The 13712-nt window shown below is 36.4% G+C and overlaps 1 protein-coding gene across 50 annotated transcripts in view; it reads left to right on the forward strand.

The window, feature by feature from the left end:
- NEB (nebulin) overlaps positions 1-13712 on the forward strand; it is a 392273-nt gene that overhangs the window by 275041 nt on the left and 103520 nt on the right. For 38 of the 50 annotated variants that reach the window (XM_085645543.1, XM_085645542.1, XM_085645546.1 and 35 more), the window contains 9 exons: positions 141-251; positions 1589-1693; positions 1807-1911; positions 3846-3950; positions 6629-6733; positions 6950-7054; positions 8876-8980; positions 9894-9998; positions 10812-10916. In XM_085645543.1, the coding sequence (XP_085501669.1) occupies positions 141-251; positions 1589-1693; positions 1807-1911; positions 3846-3950; positions 6629-6733; positions 6950-7054; positions 8876-8980; positions 9894-9998; positions 10812-10916 (951 nt within the window). Of the gene's footprint in view, positions 1-140; positions 252-1588; positions 1694-1806; positions 1912-3845; positions 3951-6628; positions 6734-6949; positions 7055-8875; positions 8981-9893; positions 9999-10811; positions 10917-11497; positions 11603-13712 lie in introns of all 50 variants that reach the window. The other 12 variants (XM_085645544.1, XM_085645561.1, XM_085645565.1 and 9 more) reach the window with 1 other exon arrangement.

The following is a 13712-nucleotide window of genomic DNA, read 5'->3' on the forward strand; positions in this document are numbered from 1 at the left end:
CCTGGCAATATCAGTAATCTAATGCCACACCCAGTCAGTTCTCCTATGGTCCTTAGAACCTTATCATGGTAGAGGACAGCACCTAGGTCTTGTAGAATAGAGGCATGCTCTTTATAACATTAATTTGCTCTCTCTTTCAGTCTAATTATCTGTACACCAACACAGCCAAGAAGATGCATGACAAATTCTCTGTGGTTATGGACACTCCAGAATACAGGAGAGTGCAGGAACTGAAAACACATCTGAGCCAGGTAATACATTTTTCGTAAAGCACCTTGTGTTTTTGTCAAGTACAGTATAGGAATTTACTAAGTCAACATTGTAGGTACCCCATACAAATGGTTTAAATGTACATTTAGTAACTGATCAAACCGTTGCATTCTGCAATCACACTGATTGATGCAAGTTTTAGGCCCTCATTACCAGTAGCAAGGTACATTTCAACTGGAATGTACACAAGAGTTTATGTACAAGTCAGTTCTAAATTGTGAGGTGTTTACCACACATGGTAAATACTGCACATTGTAATTAGTGCTCCCAGTTTTTATGGTATTTATTTTTTCGACATTTCCATCTGTATTTATCCATATTTATTTTTTGCAATTTTTTTCTGTATTTGTCCATTTTTATTTTCTGATTTCTGTATAAATCAAGCTGTGATGGATATTTTTCCACATTAATTTAACTAATAAATGCATACTCGCATTTCAATGTCCAAAAGGTTTCAGCAGTATACAGTGAAAAAGCGTTATTTGAAAACACTTGCATTGCAGCATAGAATAAATAACTGTAGATCTGCATTTAATTAAGCTTAATTAGGAATTCTGCTGTCTTTTGTAATCTTCCCTGCCGCTCAATCTGTGCACCTACCTGGCACTCATGATAGACAGTAGAAAGAAATATCAAAAGAAGGCCTATTTTCCGTATTTCTCTGTATTTAAAAATAAATGCAGACAGTAAAATAAATAGTTTTCTGTCTGTATTTATCTGTAAAAATCAGTAAAAACTGAAAACTGGGAGCCCTAATTGTGATAGAATCCTCCAGGTGATGTGATTACCATGTACTTTACTCACAGCCTTAAATGAGGACCTTAATACTCAAAAATGCTAGAAAAACATGCTTTCAAGGTGCTGCTGCAACTTGCTTTCAGACAATAATCCATCTGCATCTAAAACCTAATCCCTCATCACTTCCTAACAATGTGTTTTCTCTTTAAGTCAACAGGCAGCATTTGAAAAAAGAACTTAAATACCTGAAACATATTAACATTTTGGAATATATTTAATACAGCTACTGCAGAATAATTAACAGACTTTAAAAAGAAATATTTTAAAAAGTACAGAATGAGTTTTTATCCTTTTTCTTCTCTCATTTCAAATATTTGTTGCTCTGTTTGCATGCCATTCTTTATGCATCAATCAATGTCCATCACATCAGGTAAATCCAACATTTTGTATTGTGTGGCTGTAACTTGTGTTGTAAATTGTTACTTCTTTGACTTAGCGTTAAGAGTGTGGCACTAAACAGTACTTTGAATGCATGGAGATATTTCTCCTACTATTTTTAATTACTTTGCTTATGTATTAGGTGGTCTACAGAGCTGAAGGAAATAAGACTAAGGAGAAGTTCACATCAATTTTGGATACCCCTGAGTTCCTAAGAGCCAAGAAGGGACAGGAGATTCAGAGTCAGGTGAGCACCTTAAACAAACGCATTGCATTGCATTCTATTGTCAGCATGCACCAAGCAGGGGTGACATTGGGAGACATGTACCTAACATTTCCTGCTATCTGTCTTCCCAACAGTACTTGTACGTGGAGGTTGCCACCAAGGAGAGGCCTCATCATCATGCTGATGGACAGACCCGAAGCCACAAGCATGCTAGGGACGTCAAAGATTTGATCAGTGAGGTGAGATACACACTTCTTCTTTATTTAAGACCTAGCTAATAACTCCTTTCTTCACTGGCACAATTCTCATGGTGACTCCTTCAGCACTTCTCTATGATGTTCTCAGTTGGATGAGTCTCATTCAGCTCTTCATTCTATGTGTTTGTAAATGCTTTACATCGTCCTAACAAAATATTGTGTCAAAAATATCGATCATAAAAATATAGTTTTTCTATACATATAAAGGTAAGTACAAAAAGAATGAAAAAAAATATTGTTTTACACTAATATCGAAACAATATATACAAAAATATTGTTTTTAATATATACATATGTATACATATGTATATCTTTAAAATAGTAAATATTTGAACTTATAACATTAATATAGTTTAATCAAATGGTTAAATGAAATTTAAAGATATAAACATATACTTATTTTAACACACACACGTGTTTATGTACATATTTACAATGTAAAGCTATAACAAAAACTTTCATTTTAATTCATATTATGTTAAATTTTTTAGAAATGTACTTATAGAAGAAGTACATATATATATATATATATATTTGTGTGTGTGTATATACACACACGTACATTTAGAAAATAGAAATAAAACGTATAAGATAAACTTGAATTGTTTTTGTAACATTGACATTTTAATTATACATAAAAAGTAAACAATAGAAAAAATATGTCCTTCAAAAATATCTTAAAAATAACATATTTCTGCATATAAACAATATAAAATTAAATACACAAACACGTTATATTATTATATATATTTCAACAATATTAACAAAGCTTTTACATTTTAGAAATAATAAATATACTATTCCCACTCCAGTCGGTGCAACAGTAGGGAAAGCGTTAGACTTATATTGGTTAAAATGTACTATTCACACTCCTATCTGTCCATCTGTAGGGAAAGTGTTGGACTCAGGAGGGCTAAAATGTACTATTCCCACTCCACTTGGTGCAACAGTAGGGAAAGCGTTGGACTCAGGAGGGGTAAAATGTACTATTTCCACTCCAGACTGTGCAATGGTAGGGAAAGCATTGTAATAACTTAAAATTACAAACTATATTTAAAACCTTAACATGAATTATACAAACTGTATATAACATATACAGTTACAATATTATTTAAACAAATAATGATAATAAAAAAATTATATGTTTTACAGCTATGTGATTGTAAACGATATAACAACAATATTCTTGAAAACAATATTACCTACCTTAAAAATAAATGTTTTTGTCAATAAAATTACTGCATCCCAATATTTCTGTGACACGATATTAAAAACTCGATATTAGTGTCACTCGATATTTATGACTCGATAATTTGTCCAAAAACCATTGGCACACAACTAATCCTTGATTACAGTGTCTTTTTTCCCACAAGGGTATTCAAATCTAATCTAAGTTTACAATAGATCCATATTCTAAATGGTACTTTCTAGTCTTTTCAGTGACTTTTTTGTCTTCTACTTCACTACTCCTTTTACTTTGAGTATATCACAGTATTTCGTTTTTTTAAACATGTTTTAAAGCAGTGTTTTGCACATAACTGAATTATGCCATTATAAAAGAACAATTAAAGCTAAAGTGGAGACATGAACTAATACAAATTCAATAATCTGAGCAGTCTTAAAACATCTGTTCAAAAGCATAGTATATATTGTAGCTCTGCATTTACTGATGGTGCGCATAAAAAATGGGTCTTTGATTTTTTATGTTTTTCTATCTATTTTAGTTTACATTTAGCTGCCTGTAAATCAAAGAACCTTCACCTATGCAGCCCTCTATTGTGGCCCTTACGGGTGTGGCTCATTAAGAGGTGTTAGTGAGCCTAACCATCACATTGTGGGAAACAAAGATGGTAACATACACTTTCCATGATGACTAATACTAATATGCCTATATTTGTCTATACTTCTTTTTCTAGAAAAAATACAAAGCACAATATGAGAAGTTGAAGCACAAGTACACCTCAGTTGCAGATTCACCTATTCTCATTCGGGCAAAGAAAGCTTACTTCAATGCCAGTGATGTACGTATTCTGTGTACAATTTGCAATGCCACTGTCCTTTGAGCTACTGCATGCAATGTAGAAATATTAAATTTAAGGTAACTTCGTATATATGTAATATATTTGAATAATTTTTGACTACACAATTTGTGAAACCAAAGGGAAAATAACAGTGACTAATGAACATATTACCAACCTGGCTGTGTTGTATCCATATCAAGTGTTTACTTTTATACTGTGTGCAAACACCAAGATTTCAGATGGGAGATGGTGAGACCACCATTGATTCGGAGACTGGGTTATAAATCAGTATTACCTATGATGTTCTAGGTCTCCGTTCTTCTTGATTTTTGTAACATCTTTTATTGACTGCTGACATTTTTTCTTCATATCTCTCTTGCTGTGGGTCCATTCTATCACATATACACACCATTTGTATATAGGAAGTGGCCACATGAAGTATTTCACAAATTAACTTTATCAGCTTTAGAACCATAAGAACTAGTAAGCCTTGATATGAGTGCAAAACAAGACTTATGAACACTCAGTAAATAATCTTTTAACTTAAGAAGACATGAATAGTCAATCCTTCTCATGAATATCATGACCACTGGTATACAATAATTCTTACAAAATTGTATGATTCACCACTGCCATCCATATTTAAGAACCAGTGCAGCTTCTGTTCTTTTGAACAAGACCGGCAACCCTCTTATACAAAGGAACATCCCTTCTATTACTTGGTGTCCACTCATGAGTCTTTCAATAACCACATCATGATTACTAGCCCTGAAATAAAGCAAACCAAACCTTTATACAATGCCTTTTTAGAAGAGATTAGAGTGAGATCAAAGTGATAACTTGGGTCAGTGAATTGTAGCGGAACCCGCTAGATCAAAACCCGAAAATTTAATATCCCTGTTATCACTGCTACCAGTCTGCAAAAGATACTTCTGCAGTGAATGTATTGATCAGTATTGATCAGCTGTGTTAAAAATGAGATCTCAAATGCTTTATTAAAGCCCCAAAGTAAGAGGAAAAAAAAAAAGAAAATAAGCACCAGTATAGATTAAATGTTAATATTGCCGCCATGCCCCTTTTATCCACACCATTTTCAGTTCACAAAAACGTTTAAAATTATTTTTATTTTAGTACATTAAATTGCGCATTAGGATCTTGGGCAGTTAACAGATTTAGAAATAATCAGAAAAACACAAGATATCAAATTAGACCGGATAAGAACATCCTTCCAAACAAACACGGTTCAAAGATTTGTCGAAAAAGCATAAAATGAGTGAATCCGTGTAAGATTTATTCCAAGAATTTCAACACACAGCTGCTCTCATAAAAACATGTTTTGGCACTTAAGAATGAGCCATATCAAGGAGTCTGCTTAAATAAGTTGATTCTGGTCTTCACTTCTGTGTTAACACATGTAGGGGTTTATGGAGCAGAAGTTTAACTGAGAGTTTTCCTTAACTATGTATCAGTGGAAGTCCTTTAGTACAGGTTACATGTGGTACCATCATTCCACTTTTTAAACCAGTCTGTCTACAGGATTTTTGTAACACCTGAAGTTCATTACATAGGGTGTTGGTGAGTTTTTGACGTATTGGTTCAGCTAACCAGTCATATGGCCAGTTATTACCTGTGATTAGGAGAGCTTCCGCCCACTGTACATTGCCGCATAGTGTGAGCAAATGGATTATCACATAAACAATTACAATGGCCATCATGCTTTGGAACTTAATCACATGGGCTTTCAAGCTCATGAGTGGGCACACATGTGGTCTAGCAGATTAACTACAAAATGCAGAATTGTAAAGTTACAAGATGCTATGGTGGACCAGAAAGAGAACAAGCACTATTAAAACCAAGACGTGCATATTAGGCTACATTAACGTTGTGTGTTGAATCGCACTGTATGTTTCCAAGCCAGCTTATGAAAAGTAACATAGCTGATGCCTTTGTTTACTGGTATTGGCAGGGTCTTACCTAATACTGTCTTGCAAAAGAAAGCACTTGTTCATATGAAAGACGGTTTATAAACCTAAAGTTTAATCTTCCATTAAAAGAGGGTCTGTATTAACTAGAACATATTCAGTGGTCTAATATTATTCAGCTTACTTTTCTTTGACCACAATTGTCCTCATTCCTAGAGGGTGTGATATCACAATCATGTTTGGAAACATGCCTACACTGGAGCAGAGTGGCAGTGTTACTTCTTCTGATATATACAAAAATATATGTTGCAATTGTGTGGATTTCAGCTCTATTGCAGGTTTCTGCTGAACATAGGAGTGAAGAAAGTACATGAGTAAGGGAGACTCTTGTTTATAGTAGCCGTTCTTTTTAGTCTGAGACAATGCCATATCTTGTCCCTCCAGAACCTGTCCATATTGTGCAAATGCTTTCTGCCAAAAGGGCTTTGATGGCCATGTAGCATCTCCCCTGACAATGGCAGAGTTAATTATTTCTGAATTGTATCAAAAAGGGGAATTAATAAACAATCATGCTAGAATTTGTTTCAGATTAAATTAAGTTGTGTTGTGTGATGGCAAAGACCAACAAATTTTAAAATGTTATGGTCAAGTATTTCCTTGAACTATTTCAGTTGTATTTTCTGGTATGCCTGAATGATACGAATGATGGGTATTCAACATACCTCTTACATATTTTCCAATATTCTTTCTTTTCAGCTGCGCTACAAGGAAACATTTGAACAAGCAAAGGGCAAATATCACACAGTGAAGGATGCACTGGACGTTGTCTATCATCGCAAGGTCACTGATGACATCAGCAGTGTACGTGTCATGCATTTTTATATTAATTCAATATTGATTCTTTTCATTGTCCAAAAGTAGTACTTGCATGCAGTGAAACAGTGGACAGTGATCACTTCCCATATCTTTCTATTGAAAAACGTTGCCGGTAAACATTTTTTGCTTCAAATCTGACTTTTAATTTCTTAAAACCTATGGGTTGGTGTTTACCTAATATTATTATTCTTATGTCTCCAGGTGAAATACAAAGAGAAATATGTGAACCAGTTGGGTATCTGGAGATCCATTCCAGATCGTCCTGAGCACTTCCATCACCGTATGGTCACCGATTCAATCAGCGATGTAAGATGTTTCTTAAAATCAATGAAACTATTTAGCAGAATGGAACATATTCACATATACATGTGCATACTGTTAAAAATAGGATAGCCTTATTATAAAAATAATGATGTGAGAGAAACAAAGCATGGTGCACCAAAGGAATACAAAGAGCACTATCTGTAAAAGCAGACAAAAGCTGGGATGCAGCAAATGTGGTCAGATCGCTATGGATGGGCCTGGAAAGCACATATACATTACTCACTGAAATTCTACATTAGATGGGAAATATATATTCTACAACTGAATTTCAATGTGCCTCAGTGCACTATATTTGTATGGCTGTCAATTATCCTCATTCCATGAGGATGACTATGAAACAGTTCAAATTTCTAACTCAACAATACTTTGCTTGCTGGTTATTTTAGGCTTATTCTTATAATGGAAACATTTTTGCTGCCTGAGGTACTAGCCTGAAAATATCCTTCATGACATCAGGTCAATTGTCATCTATGGTTTGGAAGTATGACATAAAAGTGCAAAATTGTAAATAAATTGAACAAAAACTTATTTTAATTCTAAAGTCAGTAAACGACAAAAAGTAACAGACTGATAACATATTTTACATCTCAGCATAGCAAAAGGGTAATTTAGGATTTGACAGATGCCCCATGTGCAATATTTAGAGTGTAAAAAAGAATGTACACTTTTTAAGTCTGCATGCTAGTAAACAGTCCGAGGCCCTTTTGCCAACTTAAGCTAAATGCCGATCTCTGCGCAAAAGAGAATTTGCACAAGTGCATCGAGATTGCGAGTTGAGTGCCACTTATTACAACCTCACAGCTTTCCCCAGATCCCATCTGCTGACATTTGTTAGTGAAAAAGACCCCGAAAAAAGCCTTTAGTGTGTTAAAAAGCAATTCCGTATGTTATGCCTCATTTTCAAGTTGAAAGTTATTTTCTACACATGGTAAATGTTATTTGCTCAATGTGGCAAATAGCCCACCCTACACTGCCCAACTCATAATGAGGGTCTACATAGGACGGGGGCTACATCCAACAATAGGACCTGAGACTAATTAAGAGCAGCAGCAAGGATGAGAAAGCCTTCTTCAAAAATGAATAATTGTAATATGGGAAAGACGTTATAATGTATGGAACTATATGCTATTTCTAAAGCAGATTTATACAAGAATGTGATACTAAAATCCAAGATAGATGTAAGGTATTCCTAGGGTAAGCAACTCCTCTCAAGCCAGGTCATTATAGACACTGTTGCTAGTCCTGGGAATGAGCGTAATAGCTAAATTCATTCTGGATGTTGTGGTCCTGTTTTGATTCCACTGAACTAATTAGATTAACACACCTCAAATCAATGATTTGTAAATTAAAAGTTCAAGATTGGAGACAGTGTCTGTAATGATCTGGAGGGAGTTGAGCATCCTAAATATTTCTCAACCAGAGATGTAAGAAAAGTTTAAAACCAGCATTTAACACTGCAATGAGAAATATGCACATTAGGAATTTAATACCACCCCTGGAGACTGGCCAGGGTTTTAATGGGGTAAATGAGTGCAGAAATGATGGACAAGTAAACATTTGTGCGGCACTTAAACCCTTTCCCTCACTGATACAATAAAAAATACTAAGTGAATTTTAAAGAGATGACGATGATAGCATCTGATTCGTACACAAAACGCACGTCAATTTTCAGAAAAGGAACAGTGTACAACAGTTACATTTTTTCTCTTTGCAATTTTAGAAATGCCTCATATATCCTAATTGAATTGTACTATTTTGATTTATCATTTCTAAAACTGTGTTATATGATCTTTCTTTTTGTAGTTTAAGTACAAGGAAGACTTGCACTGGTTGAAGGGTATCGGCTGTTACGTTTGGGATACTCCAAATATGGTCCTGGCAGAACAAAATAAGTCCCTTTACAGCATGGTATGTAATCAAAATATATTTAACTACAAAAATCATGATTATAACAGATTAACATTAATTTATACATGTTGCATACACACAGTTGCTTCCGTTACTACAGAAATATGTAGATAGATGTTTTTTTAACTATTGGTATTAATTCAACAAATGATCTCCTAGAGTTTTGTTAAAACTTAGAGGCTCATTAGTATAGCGGGCGGATAGCCACCACCCGTATGGCGGTGGAGATCTGCCCGCTTAAAACCTCCACCCACTGCCAATTTCCCCCCACCACATTACCATGGGGGGGGGGACCCCGGCGGACGGGAAGACCATTCGTGGGTTTTCCGCCGGTAGGCAAACCGCCCGATTGCCTACCGGGCGGAAAAGCAGTTTATATGGTGGCGGTGTCTGGTAGACACCGCCATCCATATTACTATGCAGGCGGGGACCTGCGTTGCCGCCACGGAAAGGTTGGCTTTTTTTACTTTGGGGGACGGATTCTGGGGGGTGGGGGGTGCACATGGGGGGGTACCTATGGTAATCGGGAGTCGGGAGTGCGGGACCGCCGCACACTCAGCGGGCGGTCCCATTTCCCAAGGGTCTGGCGGGCGGACAAAGTCCGCCCGCCATACTAATGGGGTCCATAATGTTTACTGTAATTGTATATATTATGTACTGAGCTGCTGATTGAATTTCACTAAAGAGTCCTACATTTGCTCAAATGTTTTATATTTCTACCTTGTAAATTGAGGATACTTGCTATTAGTAAGGTTCTTAACATATGTTTGAATTTCTGAATCATGCATTGTTATCTGAACATATTCAACAGCATGGACACCAGCAAACTTATAGGAAACCTCAAAATCCAATACTTTCATAATCTCAAGTGTGTATGGAAGGGTTCAGTGATGTCTTTGCTGTCTTTCTACAGTGCAAGTACAAGGAGAAGTTTGAGAAGATAAAGTCTACATTCCACTACACAGCAGATACGCCACTCTTCAATCATTTTAAGTATGCTTCAGAGCTTATGAATGAGGTATGTTCCTGCTTCTTTTTGGGGAGTGATGGGTGCAGACTTACCAGTCCCAGTTCTACGGTGTCGTGCACGGTTTTCAGGATATCATGTTCCTGCGGTTTCATTACAAAGAGGCTAAACGGGCACATGTTGCTGGCAAGGTAGGGGCACCTTTCCTTGTGTAGCCTGTGTATTGAATACTTACAATTTTTGGAGTCATTACTACCTGAGGGAGGCAGATGTTAAGAAAACAGCCCCACTTCAAAACTGGTAGCTTGCCTAAAAGTATTATTTTAGAAATGGGATTTTGACTTTAGAAAACATTGTCCTGTAATAAAGATTGATGGTGTTATTACCTATACAGTCAAAGTGGCTACCTACATTGAAACTATAATAGACATTTGGAATATTTATATCCATATTTTTAGCTCACTAAACATGTTCTGCATCGACCATTGCATATTGTCCAGTAGGAAGATGTGACAGGTTTATAAATTGAATTGTGCTGCATTCTGGGATGACAAAAACTCCTTTACAGGACTCTCTCCATCAAAGCAGTTGATTGTAAATGGTTTGTATGGACAGTTACTTTTTTCATAGTGATGCATGAATTGGAATATTCAGTTTTCCTTATGCTTTATAACATTACATATGTACAGATTTATGCAGACCTCTTTGGGTGTTTAATTTACATGATCCCAACATTTAGATGAGTAGACCCTATATGCCTAGACCTTATATGCCATTGTTAATTTGATAGACCTTTTCTTAAGAAGTTTTAACATGTACCTATATTTTGATTTCATTGTAATTATATTGTAATATCCTGAGCAGAGATTGTACAAAGCTGATTATGAGAAGGAGAAAACCAAGTTCAGTGTTGTTGTGGACGATCCCAGACATCTGCTGGCTAAGAGTGCAAGTGAACAGATCAGTCAGGTAACAGTGCCAGCCATTCGCAGCACCCCACCTGCATCTGTCTGCACCCAACGTCCAGAGGCAACCAACAATGTCATAGGGGTGTCCTATAATATGTCAATGTTCCGTTTCTGTTGTAAGTTATAATGACTGTACTGCCACTCAAAAGGCAAGGCACCTTTCTGAGTGAGCCGTGGAATCCTCTGTCTATTTACATTCCTTTGACTCATACACATGGCCAGTACACAAGAGCAGATGATCTCGGGTACTTTTCTTAAAGGAAAGTGCAAAGTGTATTTTGACAGACCTTTAAATGCAATGCAATGTTTTTGCCATTTCAGTTAAGTTCAAAATAAAGTCTGTCTGCTAGCTTAATTACAATGCCACGCTTTTTTAAACTAAGCTCTAGTCTTAGCAGTGCACCATCACAAAGCACTATATGTCAAGGTGGTTTTATCTGCCAGTGTGATGCACAATGTGTGTAGTCAAAGGAATGGGAGTCTATTGAGTCTCAAGGCTGAAAGCTCCTGACAGGTGTCTAGAGCTGCCTTATTTGCTGTCTTCACGTCTTGTTTGTGCTTTGTTGCTCTTTGCATGAACAGAAAAAATATAAGTCTAGTGCCAAGCTGAGGCTGCAACAAGGATGTACTGAAATCCGGAGGCCAGACCTTTTGCGAGCCCTCTACAACACAAACATGTGGAGTGAGGTAACACGATCAAAAGTGTATTATATTTGCACATTATTACAATCCTTAATGATCACTAATATTCCTATAACATTTCTGATTTATCATGAGTTACTGAATTTAAAAAATGTTAAACTCCATTTGTAGTAGATATAATTTAGCCTCCATTCATCTAACACCATCTGGTCCCCCTAATTCCCTTCCAAGTGAAAACACTTTTGGGTTTTGAATAAATCTATACCTGAGCCTAGCAGAAGCAAAACATCCTAGTAATATTAGGAACATATTGTAGGTGCAGCCCCTTGTAGGAGTTCTAAAAAATACTGGGGATATATGCCCACTGCATGGATTTCATTTGTACACTTCCTCATGGACTTAATAGAGGAATCTATATGCATCACACATGTCAAGGCTATGGAACAGTCTATTTATATGGGTACTAGCAACTTGTTGGAGCAGAAAAAAACAATTGTCCTAGTAAGCAGTAAAAACAACTTCCTGTTATCATTGATGGACATGAATTATCAATGTTAAATCATCTGATATCACAAAGAGAGGGAAAGCCAGAATGAGGTAGCATCACTCTGAGAACTATCCTTAGTTTACCAGCAGTACAGGGAATAAAGTATATCAAAAAAAGAAAATGATTAGGAAAAAAACAACACACAAAGTACAATAAAATATGACCTACCAGTAATTTTGTTTGAATTGTGGTAAATTAAATTTCTCCCTCAAAAAATGAGGCTTCAGCCCATTTTCAGCTATATTAGTGAAGCATTCCTTAAGTGTCTTTTAATAATCTCTTTCTTGAATGTTGGACAAGAAAAGCCCTGAAATTAGATTGAAATGCTTTCTGGCCAAAGGCCCTCTAGTATTGAAGCAGCATCATAATTTTAGTCTTCCTTCATGTGTTCCCAAAATTAGTTACGGGTACTGCCTACCTGAAATGAACAGCAAGTTGATTCCTGTTGTTCACCTAAATACAGTTGTTGTAAATGCCTTCTGTCTGGTCATGCCTTGTTTACCTAAACAGGGTCTTTGTAAATGTCTTCTGTCTGGTTGTGCAACGATTGATGATGAAAATTCTGTTCCATCAAGAAAAATATGTAGTGTTAATGTTTCAATATACCTCTACAATTTTTCATGTAGGAACTGGCCCTTTCCACATCAATTGTTCTGATACTAAAAGCAATTCATAACGTAAAAACACAAGTAGCTGATGATTGTTGCACACATATAGGGCCCGATTAGGATAGAGGTTGGTTAGACTGCAGACTGCTATCACTGTGGTATGGAGACAGCCTAACAAGCAGTCAGCTATTCTACTGCTGCACTTCGGTGCGACTGCTGGGCTGGCAGTTGGAAAGTGCTCCTTTACACGGCGGCCTGTGCTGCGGTGTTTTTCCTGGGTGTAACCGCAGTGTAAATGAGCATTTGTGCACATCCATGCGCTGTGTGCCATGCACCATGGGGTTGATCCTCGTGTCAGTCGAGCTTTGGTTTATGACATCCATGCTCTGTTTCTGGGAGATTCCGACAGATGAATCACTTTTCAATCATCTCTACTTTTTGGTTTTAGGGGATGCAGGTTTCTCCCTCATTGTGTTTATTAGGGCAGGCGGTAGACCCTTTTTAATGAATTACCACATATAGTTCTTCAGTGTCCAAGCAACAGAACGGAATTACTGTCAATAGAAGACAGTGTGGTGGATCCTTCAATCCAGGGTGATAAGCTCCAGACCTCATGTAGGAAAAATGCATGATAAATCCATTAAGCACACACATAAATTGATACCCAACACATAGTATGCAAATTTACAACACAAAAAGGATGTTCTTAAAAAAATGCAAGTGTATTGTAGCCTTGATATTTGCATGCTTCCATTCTGACAAAGCATGTCACTCGTCTGACCAAGTGCCTTGTTGTGTTTCTTACAAATGTGGTTGGTTATGTGTTTTCTCATTTTCCCCGGAATGATTTTGTGTTATGCCTTTATGCATGCTTTGTTTGTGTGATGGTAACTATCAATCGTATCCAGTGCCATTTTATAACACCAGTAACACAATGTTTGGTGCTATCATGTGGCAAACCTGGCAAGCATTTCTTTTAAATATGAGTAAAACATCTTTC

The sequence above is a fragment of the Triturus cristatus genome, chromosome 3_1 (genome assembly GCF_964204655.1).
Source record: "Triturus cristatus chromosome 3_1, aTriCri1.1, whole genome shotgun sequence".
Classification (NCBI taxonomy): Eukaryota; Metazoa; Chordata; class Amphibia; order Caudata; family Salamandridae; genus Triturus; species Triturus cristatus.